The sequence below is a fragment of the Camarhynchus parvulus genome, unplaced genomic scaffold (genome assembly GCF_901933205.1).
Source record: "Camarhynchus parvulus unplaced genomic scaffold, STF_HiC, whole genome shotgun sequence".
In the NCBI taxonomy this organism is placed as follows: domain Eukaryota; kingdom Metazoa; phylum Chordata; class Aves; order Passeriformes; family Thraupidae; genus Camarhynchus; species Camarhynchus parvulus.
The window spans coordinates 34,067-49,839 of NW_022148091.1; the positions used below are offsets into that span (position 1 = coordinate 34,067).

The 15,773-nt window shown below is 51.9% G+C and overlaps 1 protein-coding gene across 1 annotated transcript; it reads left to right on the forward strand.

The window, feature by feature from the left end:
- Positions 1-4,956: 4,956 nt before the first annotated feature.
- Positions 4,957-5,883, forward strand: LOC115916028 (olfactory receptor 14A16-like). The gene has a single exon (XM_030969737.1). The coding sequence runs from the start codon at positions 4,957-4,959 to the stop codon at positions 5,881-5,883; it is 927 nt and encodes a 308-aa protein (XP_030825597.1).
- Positions 5,884-15,773: the final 9,890 nt, after the last annotated feature.

Sequence of the window (15,773 nt, forward strand, 5' to 3'; positions counted from 1 at the left end):
TTGCTGAGCTGACCTCGGTGGGGCAGGAGAAAATTTTTTTATAGATAAGATAAAATAAACAACCTTGAGACAGGGAAATGAAGAGCCCTGACTCCTTCTTCAAGCGCTGGGCTGGGAAAAGAAACTTTCTAACATTTCTCAGGTCACTCTGACCAGCTAGAGATCCCAACAGGTGTGGGTGCAGGGGCCTTGTTTGGAGCTGCCAACCACAGCTCGGAGCAGGCCCAAAAGAGGAGCTCGAAAGAGGCGCCCAAAATGGATACCTGAAAGAGGAGGGGAGTTCCCATTACAATACAATAAATCTTCTTCTGGGCTGCATATTCTAGTTTTCACTAACCAATCTAATACAAGATACAAATTCTATAGCATTTACATACAGCCTATAAGAATCATTACATTACCATACTGTGTTACATTTTAAACCCTAAAAACTACTCTTTGGACCCATTCTGCCAAGCTAGTAGGGTCTGCTCTGACCCTTGGACATGTCTGCAAGCAGAGGGTATTGTTTCATCAAAAGAAGATTACCTTCAGCCAGCCATACCATTGTTTTCCAGTTGTTCAGTAACTAAGGCTTGGTATAGCAAATCTTGCTTTCATTTCAATCTCACTTAGAGTTTCCATATTGTCAAATTTTTTTGCCAGGCAATCATATTTATAAGGCTTTCCTGTTTCATCTTCCCCAGAATCTGCTCCTTTTCATTTTCACCACCCTTGCCCTGAAGCTGGGGAACCAGACAGGTTTGTAACAGCCACCCTCATTGCAACCTTTGGTGCCCGAACAGGGACCCTGACACTCAGTCATGTCAGCTGGGGTTAGCTGATGGATAGGCCAGCGCTCCCCAGGATTTTGGATTGTGCCAAGCTGGCAGATTCATCATTGCTTCGAGGGACCTCGGCCAGGATCCACAGGGACAACGACAGATTCACCTGCGTAGGATTGCAGGTGGGCTTTGGGGAAATGCAAGACATTTATTGCCCATTTTGCCACTGTGTTTTTACAATATGCGCCCATGTCCCATAATTGTTTCGGGGTGTTCCGGTGGCTCTTCCCCATAAGGCGGAGAAAGAGAAAAATGGGCAGCCAGATGTCCAAAGTAGAAAGGAGAATATATGGATGCTTTAATTCTCACTGATCATGACATAATATTTTCAAAGAACGAATTAAAATCAATCCTGAAGTGGATCATTAAAAATTTTCCAGATGCCTCTGCTGAAAAAATCCATACCATTGAATTTTGGGACTCAGTGGGAGTTAAATGGTACAACCTTTCAATCAAAAGGGACCCCATTGCATCCTGCATGCTCCCCATCTTCCACACCATCCTTGAGACCCTTCACCAGCAAGAAGCGTGTTGAAAACTCAGTCCATTGGTTACTCCTGACTCAGGATGTCCCCTCAAACCTGCCTTTCTCAGACTTTTCACCATGCTCCAAGATTGCAATGGCCACGCGGTCTTGGAGCATCATGCCCTGGAGAGTCAAGACAGAAGGAGCCTGAATGTGGCTCAGGAGCTTGACCATCCTCCCTCCATCTTGGCTCCTCCACTTCCTGCTACCACAACCTTCTCTTCTGCCCTGAACGAACCTCCAGACTCCACCCCCACAACTGCGGGTCACGCCCCCACTTTCAATCATTCCACCTCCACCCTGGGCCATACCTCCAGAAGGCCAGCCTGGAAGTCTGCCATCCTAAATCAAGGCCCTTCCTCCCCAACACCTGACAAAATGGCAGCGCCCTTTGCCTCACCCTCTGGCAACAATTCAACCCCATAATCAAAGATAATAAGCCCAACTGTCACACTATTTCTAATCCAAATATTTCTGCTCCAAGTTATTCTTCCTCCCCAGAAGACAGTTTGGATTCCCCAGAGCCACCTTGCCCCTCAACCCCAGAAGATCCCTAGGAAAGGATCCAGAAAGAAGCAGTTAAGGAAGGAGACTGGCAAATAGTCTCGAAACTCCTCATTGCCCCCGTATGTTATGAAACAAAAGAGCAGAATCTCAGGTATCAGCCACTGGTTTATGGGGAAATCAAGGATCTGTGTAGGGCAGCTAAAGACCATAGGAAGGACTTACCTTGTTTTAATGGCCTAATGAGGGCCATGTTTACAGCACGTCTTAACCCCCTATGATTTAAAATATATTATGACCATGTTGTTGTCACCTACAGAATACACCCTGTGGGAAGGGGGATGGAAGTGTTTACTAAATCAATTAATAGCAGACTATGCTAATAATGAGGCAAGGGCGGATTTGACAATCAGCCATCTAGCTGGAGAAGGACAACACAGCCTACCAGATGATCAAGCAGCAGGTATCCCCAGAGAAGTATTGGATGATATCAAAGAGATGGCTTTGAAAGCTTTAATCCAGGTATCGGATGGTAGCACCCCCAATTTGGACTACCTTGGGTGGCTGCAGCTAAAGCTTTAGGACAATTAGACCATCCTGGGTGCCTGTTAAGTAAGCAAACCAATGCTCCCTCCCTCACATTGAGTGGCCTGCTCTCAGACACAGAGACCATCAGACATGGCACCTTGCAGAACAGCGATAGAGTTTTTACTCTGGGCACATGGGCATGGCTGTGTAGACTCTGAGGGATGTGTTGCATGAACCTCTCCAGCCACAGCGAGTCAATCCACAAGAGCATTCAGATACTGAAGGAAGGGCTCAAGAAGCTTCAAGTGGAAAATAAAGACTGGTTCAATAAACTCTTCCAATCCAAGGGGCTAAAGGGTTGGATGATGTCTAGCTAAAATAGGACTATTAATTCTCTTAGTGGTTGCTGTTGTATTGTTAATTGTTCCATGTTTGTTTGGATGCTTTTATAAAGTCTTACAAAATTCTTTCTGTTCGATCTTTCTTGTAAAAGAGAAAGGGGGAAGATACCCAACACAGGCTCCTCATGGACTCCTTGGAGGAGTGAATTGGCAACCAGGGTGGCAAAAAAACCTCTCAGAGACTCAGCGTGGGAAGGAAAATTCTTAGAAGTAGCTAAAAGTATTCTTAAATCCATAAAGTACCTTAAAAACCTTGAGTATCTCAATGCATTAATGAGCCCCACTGAGTGTCAGTACAAAGCTCTCCAGGGACTCGTTAAAGCAGATAATTGGGGCCATGATTGCACAAACCTCTCACAGAGTCTGTATCAAAAGGGAAACACCAAGTACCTTAAAATAACTGAAGTACCTTGAAGCATTAATGAGCCCACTGAGTGTTGTTACTGACAAAGCCTCTCCAGGGACTAATTACAGCAGATAATTGGAGGCCATGATTGCACAAACCTCTCAGAGACTCCAAGGCAAAAGCCAAAGCCAAAGTCCTTTGAAAAACCTGCAGTCCCTGCAGGGAGCATGAAGGAGCCCCCAGGGCCATTGCTGAGCAAGGCTCCCCAGGGACTCCTTCCAGCAGATCCTTGAGGCCACTGGGATGTGGGCTAGGGGGGGATGCTGAGGGCAGGACAAGGGGCTGACAGTGCCCAGCCTGGCTGGGGCTGTGCCAGGAGGCCCCAGGGCCTCAGGACAAGGTGTCTCCTCCCAGCCCTTGCTGGCACAGACCCTGCTGTGCCCCAGGGCACCAAGACTTGGCTTCTCTTTGTCCCCACCTGTCAGCACTGCCTGCAGTTCTCTGCTCTGCCTGGGGCCTGGGGACACTTTCTCAGTCGTGTCCCTCACTGGGACCCATTAAAAGTCCAAGAAACTTTGGAGTTGGATTCTGACTTGGAGTTCTGGAGAGGTTTCTTCAGCTCCCTCTGAGGGACTGATGCTCAGGGCCTGAGCACAAAGCCCCAGAGGCTCATTAAAGTCCTTGTGCTGTGTCTGTGCTGCTGAGCTGGGCTGGGCTCCTGGCACAGAGGCAGCTCCTGGTAACCAAGAAGAGCTTCAAAAGCACATTTCTCTTGATGAGCAGCTCTTCTGCCAGCCCAGCAGGGCTGGGGCACTGCCTGCAGCCAGCCCGGGCACAGCACAGAGGCACAGAGAGCTTCAATCAGTCAGGGCTGGGAAGGTGCTGAGAAGTGCCTGGGGCACAATCACTGCCAGCCCTTGGCACAGGAACCTCTGGCTGCAGGACAATGCAGCTGCAGCTCCTGGAGCCATCTCCTACAGCTGGAACATCCCAATGCCTGCAGAGCCTGTGAGTACATTCTCTGATTGTCTCTTGTGCAGAGCAGCCAGGGGTGCCCAGGGCTGTCCTGCAGAGCAGGGTCCTGCAGCCCAGGGCGCTGTGCTGGGGCAGGGACTCTGCTGCCTGCCAGGGACAGCTCTCAGCCAGCCCTGGCAGCTGCTCCCAGCGCTGGGGGACAAGGTCTGGGTGGGAGGAGACAGCTGGAAAGGCTTGGAAGTGTTCTCCTTGTGTGGGGAGGATGCTGCATTGTTCAGGGCTGCTCCCAGCATGGCATTTGACCGCAGAACGTTTCCAAGTAGATTATACAGGGCGCCCAGTGAGTCAAGAGCTGCATAAAAGGGAAAATCCTGCTTTTTTAAGCTACTGCTCTGGGATGCCGGGATGGGAAACTGCACATAGATATTAATTTCTCAGTTCAGGTGGAAAAAAAAATTCTCTCTGATCTAAATAATCCAGGCAGCGACAGCAATCAGCACAGGGCCCCTTACAGGCAGCATCAGTGTCCCTTTTCCAGCCTCCTCAGGGTTGCTCTGACGTTGCCATCAGAGCCTGCAGAGCCAGAGCTGCCCCTGGGCAGTGCCAGAGCTGGGAGGGCTCTGCAGGGCAGAGCTGAGCCCCCAGGGCTGGGCTGGGCTCTGGCAGCACTGGCAGGGCCCAGCCCTGGGCACAGGGAAGCAGCTGCTGGCAGGGACAGCTCCAGGCAGCAGAGCCCTGGGCAGGCAGTGGGGGAAAGTGCCCCCAGGCTGTGCTGGGATATTTCAAGTCCTCTCCAAACCCAACTATTCCATGATTTCTTTTTTTACAGATCCCCATGCCAAGGCACAGCAAATGTCCAACAGCAGCTCCATCAGGCACTTCCTCCTGCTGGCATTGGCAGACACGCGGCAGCTGCAGCTCCTGCACTTCTGCCTCTTGCTGGGCATCTCCCTGGCTGCCCTCCTGGGCAACGGCCTCATCATCAGCGCCGTAGCCTGCGGCCACCACCTGCACACGCCCATGTTCTTCTTCCTGCTCAACCTGGCCCTCAGCGACCTGGGCTCCATCTGCACCACTGTCCCCAAAGCCATGCACAATTCCCTCTGGGACACCAGGAACATCTCCTTCACAGGATGTGCTGCACAGGTTTTTCTGATTATCTTCTTCCTCGGAACAGAGCTTGCCCTCCTGACCGTGATGTGCTACGACCGCTACATGTCCATCTGCAAACCCCTGCACTACGGGACCCTCCTGGGCAGCAGAGCTTGTGCCCACATGGCAGCAGCTGCCTGGGCCAGTGCCTTTCTCAATGCTCTCATGCACACAGCCAATACATTTTCCCTACCCCTATGCCATGGCAACACCCTGGGCCAGTTCTTCTGTGAAATCCCACAGATCCTCAAGCTCTCCTGCTCACACCTCAGGGAACTGGCGTTACTTGCTGTTACTGTCTGTTTAGATTGTGGCTGTTTTGTGTTCATTGTTTTCTCCTATGTGCAGATCTTCAGGGCTGTGCTGAGGATCCCCTCTGAGCAGGGACGGCACAAAGCCTTTTCCACCTGCCTCCCTCACCTGGCCGTGGTCTCTTTGTTCCTCAGCACACTGGTGTTTGCTCACCTGAAGCCCCCCTCCATGTCCTCTCCATCCCTGGATCTGGTCCTGTCAGTTCTGTACTCGGTGGTGCCTCCAGCCCTGAACCCCCTCATCTACAGCCTGAGGAACCAGGAGCTCAAGGCTGCAGTGTGGACACTGATGACTGGAGGGTTTCAAAAACATTAAAATGCTTGCCAATTTCTGCAAATAACTTGCAATAAAAATAATTTCTAGTTCTTTTGGATTTGCTTGTGGGTTTGTCCTTTTCCCCCATCTTTTATTTTTTAATATTGTCCACAAACTAAAACCATTGTTTTGCCATTTTTCATTTTGTTTCTCTCCACCTTCCCTGTGCCCACAGTCTGTTTCAGTGAGGGTCTGTGCTCTTGGTGGCTTTAAAGGAACTAAAGGATCTCCCAGCAAAATTTTCTGCAGTGATCCTCTTGCGTTCCCTTTTCTGGAGCTGCAGCAGCAATGTCTGTGTGCAGAGCTGGGGGCAGAGCAGTCCTGGCACAGCAGCTCTGGTCCTGCTGGCCACACCCTTCCTATTTCAGACCAGGAGCCAATGGCCTTCTTGGCCACCTGGGCAAGGTGCTGGCTCATGTCCAGCCTGCTGTCCATCAGTCCCTGCAGGTCCCTTTCTGCCCGGCTGCTGGCCAGCCACTCTGTCCCCAGCCTGTAGCACTGGGGCCAAAGTGCAGGACCTGGCACTTGGATTTGTTAAACCTCACCTTGTTGGATTCAGCCCCTGGATCCAGCCTGTCCAGGGCCCTGTGCAGACCCCTGCTATGCTCCCACAGATCCACACTCACACCCAGCTTGGTGTCATCTGCAAAGATGTCCTTGGTTCCATGAGCCCCTCAGTGCCAAAATGGCCTCTTGGTTACACCAGGCCCTACACTCTCACAATGGTCTCCTTCGTTCCATGGGGCCCCAAAATGTGATAGTGGACTCCTTGGTTCCATGACGCTTCACAGTGTCACAATGTTCTCGTTGGTGCTGCAGTTTCACAGTGGCCCCTTGGTTCCATTGGCCCCCAGGGTGTCACAATGGCCCCATGGTTACATGAGGTCCCACACTGTCACCATGGTCTCTGTGGTTCCACAAGTCCCCTCAGTGTCACAATGGACTCCTTGTTTCCACAAGGCCACACAGTTCCACAACGTTCTTCCACATTCCTTGAGGCCCCATCGTGTCACAGTGGCCCCTTGGTTACACAGGATCCCCCAGTGTCACAATGTCCCCTTGGTGCCATGAGGCCCCGCAGTGTCAGAACGGCCCCTTGGTTCCACTGGGCCCTGGAGTCTCCCAATGGTCTCCTTGGTTTTGCAGTGTCAAAATGGTGAAACCCCTTGGTTACACAAGGCCCTGCAGTGTCACAATGGCCTCTGTGGTTCCACCAGGACCCAGAGTGTCACCGTGCACTCCCTGGTTCCATTTGGCCCCACAGCACCACCATGGACCCCTGGTTCTGTGGGGCTGCACGGTGTCACCATGGTCCCCTTAGTTCCACAAGGCTCTGCAGTGTCACAATGGCCCCAGAGTGTCCCAGTCATCACAGAATGACAGAATCAAATAGGCTGGAAAAGACCTTTGGGCTCATCAAGTCCAACCAATGCCCTAATACTGCCTTGTCACCCAGACCATGCCCCTGAGTGCCACTGGAGAGGGACAGTGACTCTGCCACCTCCCCCCTGGCCAGCCCATTCCAATGCCCACTCACCCTTTCTGTGAAGAACTTCTTCCTATTGTCCAGCCTGAACCTCCCCTGGTGCAGCTTAAGGCTGTGTCTTCTTGTCCTGCCCTCCAGCAGATCCACACTCACACCCAGATTGGTGCCATCTGCAATTTGGGAATGGGGGACTCGATCCCCTCAGCCAGATCATCAGTGAAGATATTAAACAGGACTGGGCCCAGCACAGATCCCTGGGGACAGCACCAGTGCCTGGACAGCAGCTGGGTGCAGCACCATCCCCAGCACTCTCTGGGCCCAGCCTCCAGCCAGCTCTTACATCTCCCAGCCAGGAGGGAACCTGCCCAAGCCGTGGGCTGCAGCTTTTCCAGGGAATGCTGTCAGAGACAGTGTCAAAGGCTTTGCTGGAGTCCAGGCACACAACATCCACAGCCTTTCCCACATCCACAGGTGGGTCACCGGGTCATACAAGGAGACCAGGTTGGTCAGGCAGGACCTGCCACCCCTCAATCCACACTGGCTGGCTCTGATCCCTGGGCCATCCTGGGGGTGCCCTGTGATGGCACTCAAGGTGATCTGTTCCATAACCTTGCCGGGCACCCAGGTCAGGCTGACAGGCCTGGAGTTCCCCAGCTCCTCCTTCCAGCCCTGCTTGGGGATGGGCTCACACTGGCACCTCCAGTGCTCTGGGACCTCCCTGCTGAGCCAGGACTGATGGTAAAGTATGGAGAGCCGCTTGGGGAGCTCATCCACCAGCTCCCTCATCCCCCTGGGATGGATCCCATCTGATCCCACACACCTGTGAGCATCTGAGTGGCTCAGCAGGTCAGCAACTGCTTCCTCCCGGATTCCAGGGGGCTGTTCTGCTCCCTGTGCCCATCTACCAGCTCAGGAGAACACTTGTCCTGAGGACAACCTTTCCTAATATTGAAAAGTGATAACAAGATATTAAGTAGCTTAGTCTTGTACTTATCTTCAGTTACTTTATTCTCAACTGCAACCAGTAAAGAGTAGAGCTTCTCCTTCCTCCTTTTGCTATAAACTTTTTTATAAAAACATTTTTTATTCTTTCTACAGAAGCCTCCACATTAAATTCTAATTGAGCTTTCACCTCTCTAATTTTCTTTTGCATAACCCAAGTACTTCCTTAAACCCTTCCTGAGTTGCTGACCCTTTTTTCCCCGGAGTTCCCACAAAAGTTCTATGTCCAGCCAGGCCAGTCATTTTCTTCCCCAGCTCATCTTTTGCCACACTGGGACAGACTGCTCCATTCTCCTTGAGATTACTTTCTTGAAATGTGTCCATCCTTCCTGGACCCCTTTGTTTTTAAGGGCTGTTTCCCTTGAAAAAATCATTACCTGATTTGGTACTCCCCAAATCAGCATCCTAAATAGGCCAAAGTCTGCCCTTCCTAATTCCAGTGTAGAAGTTCTGTTGCTGCCCCTCCTTCTTTCAGAGAACATTGCAAACTTGATTATTTCATGGTCACTGTGCCCCAGGCAGCCTCCGAGCCCCACATCTGCCCCCAGCCCTTCTCTGTGTGTGAACAGCAGCAGACAGACAGAGCTTTCCTTGGCAGTGGGAGTGTTACCAAAAATTCGGTAAAACAGAAAACTCCTTAACACCAGTGTTGCATTAAGAAGCATTCTTTATTCAGCTGGATGCACGGGGGAGAGCTCCTCCCAAAGCCATGCATGCTGAGTACAGGAAAGTTTCTGTTTCTATTCTGTATTTTGCAGACACATTCATTGATTGTCCCTGACTAAACACACATATGATAATCATTTCCCCAAAACCATTACCACATTTCCCCTCCCCTTTACCCATGTGTTCTTCTGTCCTGGGGGTCTCTCTGGTGGTCCCTGGTGCTCGTGGACCCCAATGTTCCAGTGGGCCTGGCTGAGCTGGCAGGACACTGAGGCTGGTGAACATCCAGTTCCCCTTCTCACACAATGGGCATTGTGTGGTTTCCATGGGCCTGGGGTTTTGGAGAACAAGCTCCAGGTGTCAGCTCACCTGGTGGAGACAATTTATCATCTGGGAACAGGAGATCACAGAATGAGCTATGACATCAGAGAGTGGGTTATGTGAGGTCATTTATCAGCTATGACATCATAGACTGCCTCTGTGACAGAGACTATCAGAGACTATCAGTATGACATTAGAGATGGGCTGTGACATCACAGAGAATGGGCTGTGCCATCGCAGAGCAACTATGACCTCACAGAGCAGGCTGTGACATCCCAGAGGGGCTGTGTGACATCCCAGCAGGGCTGTGTCAGGTCACTGGGTTGGTCACTCCGCCCCAGCTCCCCCTCACAGTTTCTCCCAACAAGTCCAATGCTGTCCATGCCCAGCAGGGTCCCTGTCCCCCGGGATCCCCCCGGCCCACCTGGAGCCACAGCCTCCACCAAAGGATGTTCCACAGGATCCACCCCAGAGCCTGACATGGGGACAAGGGGCCAGGGCTGTGTGACCAGGACATCAAGGACAGGGATTATCCAGGTCACTGGGGCCTGGTTTGGGTTGCCCAGGGCAGGAAAGATGTCTGGCAGCTGGAGCAGGGTCTGGGAAGGGCCTCCAAGGTGGGGCTGGAGCCCTTGGGCTGTGAGCAGAGGCTGAGGGAGCTGGGCTTGTCCAGCCCGGAGCAGGGAAGGCTGAGGGGCTCCTCATCCCAGCCTGGCAGTGCCAGCCAGGAGGGGATGGAGAACACAGAGCCAGGCTCTTCACCGGGGGCCTGGTGGGAGACAAAAGCCAATGGGTGGGAGGGGAAAGAGGGGAGATCAGCCAGGACAGGAGGTGAAATGAGTCAGGCTGGTTTCAGCATTTCCTCAACACCAAGAGCAGCCTGACCTCCCTTCTCCATCCCTCACTGACAGCTTTGCAAATCAGGAATTGTTTGAGCTGTTTTTCCCCCACTCCAGGACGAACATCCTGATACAAGAACTGAATTGTGTTTATATCTATCACAGAACGATGTTTGTGTGAAATTAATTTTAGAATGGAAATCACTTGTGGATGGTGGACTCATCAGATGCTGCTGGGACATTGCACATAGCTCAGGGAAGAGTTTGTAATTGTGTGATTGTTATTTTAATTGTGGGATTGTTATTAAATTTTATCCTGTTCAACTGTGGTCTGTTGGCTGGTCCAGTGTGGGCTGGAGGGAGCTCAGATTTGCACAAGGCTGCTCTGAGTGCCAGGGCTTGGATGGGGGAAATGGTGGGGTGGGGGTAGGGACAGAGTCTGATTGATTGTCAGCCATGAAGGGTCTTGATTTTCATCTCTATTCAAACTGCATGAGGAGGTACTTGGATTCAATGTCACTTGGGGATTGCACATATCAATTACTTAGTAGTAAAAAAAAAAATTACAGGTCCTAAAAAAATATTTTCTTGCTGTCTTTTAAAATTTAGGGTATTCACATTGAATAGGCTTCTGAGATCTGTCTAATCATCCACAAAAGATTTGAACACTTAAATAAATTATCCCTAGAGGCTTGGCTTGTGTAGGTATTCTGAATGTCAATGAGCCCTGGGACACTGAATTCCTGCACTGAAGAGCTGCAGGCTGAACAAGCCTCTGGAGCAGGAAAATTCAGCAGCAGCCTCCAAGGTGCTGAGGATGTCAGCAGCCCCCAGTGAGGCCATCCCTGCCCAGAGACCGTGGGGAAATGGGCAGACAAGGAGAGCGTCCCTGGGGCTGGGGCAGCACAACTCAGAGGCAGCAGCGGCTCCAGCTGGGCAATGGAGTGTGGAATGTGGCTGGGAAAGCCCTGCCTGGGCTGGGCCAAGCAGGACCCACAAGCTCTGACTCCCATCCCCCAAACAGCTCTCTCAATGAGACATTTAAAGGAATTATAATTATTTGTGTCCTCTGAGTTGGATGTACTGGAGAAATACCTTCAAGAGATTCTCAAGCACTTAAACAACAACTGTGAACTTTAGAAAATCAGAGAAATTTTGGCAAAATGCTTGATACAATAATCCATCAATAAAAAACACTTTACAAAGCATTACCTTGGCCCATTCAACTTTACAAACACTAAGCCTGTTCAATTTATAGTTACTCAAAATTTTCAAGACGACATATATAGAACAAGTAGTCAGAGAGAGAGAGACAAATAAGATATGGAGAACCACACACTCATCTACCACCTCCTTTTGTGTGCCAGGGACTGGCAGCCACTGCTGGGCTGGGATAGAGAATCTGTCCGAAATCCTGCATTTTTCTGCCTCACGATTGCCAAAAAGACCACCAAAAAAACTGCTGAGCCAGTGCAGGGCGGGGAAGTTGTGTGCCTCTTAGCTACCTGTCTCCATAGGTAGTTACCTGTCGACTTCATGGGACATTCTGCCCCCTGATTCCAAACAATGGATCTGGACTCCCCGCCTCTCGGCCTGGCTGGCTTCGGACTGTGCATATGGCCCCTTTCCAACAAGGAGACCCCCCCTGGCCTGCCTTCAACCATCGTGACTAATAAACAAAGATGCGGGCTTCTTCATCGAAGGATCAAGACAAGAAGACCCTGTACCATCAGCCCCCCTGTACCTTCTTCTAAAGACTGGGACTGAACTACCAAAACTTGCCCCCCCAGCTCGGTGGTGGGGAGGGAGAACGGTGCTGTTGGGAGGGGGGAAAATTGCCCAGAACTGAAGCGCGGGCACTGAAGCACGAAAACAATGGTTTCTGTTAGTCGTCTGGACTCTGAGTTTCTGTTAGTCATCTGGACCCTGTGTATCTGTACCCCGAGTTCTGTGCTCTTCGCCCTTTTCGTGATTTCAGTTGTGAAATCGATTCCCTTCCCCCAACGAAAGACAGTATAATTAGGATCCCAGAACAGCTGTCCCTTCGAGATCTCCCCAAGACCTGGTACCCTGCTGAACTTCTGACGGCTGGACCGCGAGAAGCAAGACCACGGTTTTGGTAGCTATGACCCATATCCCTTTCCTTCCTCCCTCTTTTTCCTTGTCTTTTCCTCTTCTCTCCGGTTCCCCCCTTTCACCAACGCCATCCTGCTGTGATTTTCAATAAAACTGTATCTGATTTGTTGCCGTAAATCCTCTGTGCCTTTCTGGTTATTTTGCACCTAAAAAATCAACCCCGCCATCTGTACCCCACCCCGGGTCGGATCGGGACAGCATCCTAAACAGGCCAAAGTCTGCCCTTCCTAATTCCAGCGTAGAAGTTTTGTTGCTGCCCCTCCTTCTTTCACAGAACATTGAAAACTTGATTATTTCATGGTCACTGTGCCCCAGGCAGCCTCCGAGCCCCACATCTGCCCCCAGCCCTTCTCTGTTTATGAACAGCAGCAGACAGAGCTTTCCTTGGCAGTGGGAGTGTCACCAAAAATTCGGTAAAACAGAAAACTCCTTAACACCAATGTAGCATTAAGAAGCAGCATTCTTTATTCAGCTGGATGCACGGGGGAGAGCTCCTCCCAAAGCCCTGCATGCTGACTACAGGAATGTTTCTGTTGATTTTCTGTATTTAGCACACATATTCATTGATTGTCCTGGACTAAACACACATATGATAATCATTTCCCCAAAATCATTAACACATTTCCCCTCCCCTTTACCCATGCGTTCTTCTGTCCTGGGGTCTCTCTGGTGGTCCCTGGTGGTCGTGGACCCCAATGTTCCAGTGGGCCTGGCTGAGCTGGCAGGACACTGAGGCTGGTGAACTTCCAGTTCCCCTTCTCACATAATGGGCATTGTGTGGTTTCCATAGGCCTGGGGTTTTGGAGAACAAGCTCCAGGTGTCAGCTCACCTGGTGGAGACAATTTATCATCTGGTAACATGAGGTCACAGAGTGGGCTGTGAAATCACAGACTTGGCTGTGACATCAGAGACCATCTGTGTGACATTAGAGAATGGGCTGTGACATCACAGAGCAGGCTGTGACATCCCAGAGGGGCTGTGTGACATCCCAGCAGGGCTGTGTCAGGTCACTGGGTTGGTCACTCCGCCCCAGCTCCCCCTCACAGTTTCTCCCAACAAGTCCAATGCTGTCCATGCCCAGCAGGGTCCCTGTCCCCCGGGATCCCCCCGGCCCACCTGGAGCCACAGCCTCCACCAAAGGATGTTCCACAGGATCCACCCCAGAGCCTGACATGGGGACAAGGGGCCAGGGCTGTGTGACCAGGACATCAAGGACAGGGATTATCCAGGTCACTGTGGCCTGGTTTGGGTTGCCCAGGGCAGGAAAGATGTCTGGCAGCTGGAGCAGGGTCTGGGAAGGGCCTCCAAGGTGGGGCTGGAGCCCTTGGGCTGTGAGCAGAGGCTGAGAGAGCTGGGCTTGTCCAGCCCGGAGCAGGGAAGGCTGAGGGGCTCCTCATCCCAGCCTGGCAGTGCCAGCCAGGAGGGGATGGAGAACACAGAGCCAGGCTCTTCACCGGGGGCCTGGTGGGAGACAAAAGCCAATGGGTGGGAGGGGAAAGAGGGGAGATCAGCCAGGACAGGAGGAGGTGAAATGAGTCAGGCTGGTTTCAGCATTTCCTCAACACCAAGAGCAGCCTGACCTCCCTTCTCCACCCACCACTGACAGCTTTGCAAATCAGGAATTGTTCTGAGCTGTTTTGCTCCCACTCCAGGACGAGCATTCTGATACAAGAACTTAATTATGTTTATATCTACCACAGAACAACATTTGTCTGAAATTAATTTTAGAATGGAAATCACTTGTGGATGGTGGACTCATCAGACACTGCCGGGACGTTGCACATAGCTCAGGGAAGAGCGTGATTGTTATTAAATTGTGTCCTGTTCAACTATGGTCTGTTGGCCATGAAGAGAAGCTTTCTGTGCCTCTGAGTGTCACCAGTTCCTGACCCCCAAAGGACACAAACCTGAGGAGTTGTGGTTCCCACCCAGTGGCTGCACTTGGACCTCCCTCCATAGCCAGAGCAGAGCTCCCTTGTCCCAGAAAGTCCCTGGCAATGCAGGGATGAAGGAAACAGGACAGGCTGTGGGGATCAGGGGCAGGGCACAGCCCGAGAGAAGAATGACTTTTGCATTGGATGGAGCTGTGCCTTCCCTTGACTTTGTTGGCTGACAAGAAATGAACATCCCTCTGTGTCTGGGGCAGCTCCTTCTCCAAGGAAAGCAGGTGGGAGTTGGAGCCAAGGAGCTGAAAGCTGCAGGTGCAGCCTGGGCTGGAGGGAGCTCAGATTTGCACAAGGCTGCTCTGAGTGCCAGGGCTTGGATGGGGGAAATGGTGGGCTGGGGGTAGGGACAGAGTGTGATTGATTGTCAGCCATGAAGGGTCTTCATTTTCATATCTATTCAAACTGCATCAGGAGGTACTTGGATTCAATGTCAATTGGAGACTGCATATATCAATAAATTAACAGGAAAAAAACCTATGTGTTGTCACTGACTTTTTAATTAGAATGTATTCACTTTGAATAATCTTCTGAAATCTGTCTAATTAACCACAAAAGATTTGAAAATTAAAATCAAATTATTCCCAGAGGCTTGGCTTGTTCAGGTGTTCTGGATGTTAATTAGCCCTGGGACACTGAATTCCTGCACTGCAAAGCTGCAGGCTGAACAAGCCTCTGGAGCAGGAAAATTCAGCAGCAGCCTCCAAGGTGCTGAGGATGTCAGCAGCCCCCAGTGAGGCCATCCCTGCCCAGAGACCGTGGGGGAATGGGCAGACAAGGAGAGCGTCCCTGGGGCTGGGGCAGCACAACTCAGAGGCACCAGCCCTTGCCAGGGGTATTTTCAGCGCTCTCAAGGCCTCGTTGGTAACAGGGTGAAGTAGCCCTGGCCCAGGCTCTGGCCCTGGGGGACACGGGGACACTGCCGGGGGGTCCCTGTCCCCCTGTGCCACCCCCAGGGCCCTGGCCCCCCGTCCCCGTGTCAGGCTCTGGGGTCGATCTCGTGGAACATCCTCTGGGGGAGGCTGCGGGGCGGGGGCGGGGGACCCGGGGGGACAGGGGACCCCGCTGTGCACGAGCAGGGTTGGACTGCTCTGGGGGGAGCTGTGAGGGGGGCCGGGGCAGAGTGACCTCCCCAGTGACCTCCCACAGCCCCTGTGATGTTACACAGCCCCTGGGATGTCACACAGCCCCTGGGATGTCACACAGTCCCTGGGATGTCACACAGCCCCTGGGATGTCACAGAATCCCCTCTGTGATGCTGTAGCTGCTCAATGACATCACACAACAAACTCTGTGATGTCACAGCCCAACCTGTGACCTCACACAGCCCACGCTGTGCTGTCACACAGCCCCTTGCTGACATCCCAGCTGCTCTGTGCCTCTATGACACAGCCACAGAGGTGCTGCTGTGACACAGCCCCCTCTGGGACATGCCACAGCCCCTGGCAGTGCTGAGCCCCTGGGAGCTCTGTCTGTGCCCTGCTGGTGTCCCTGAG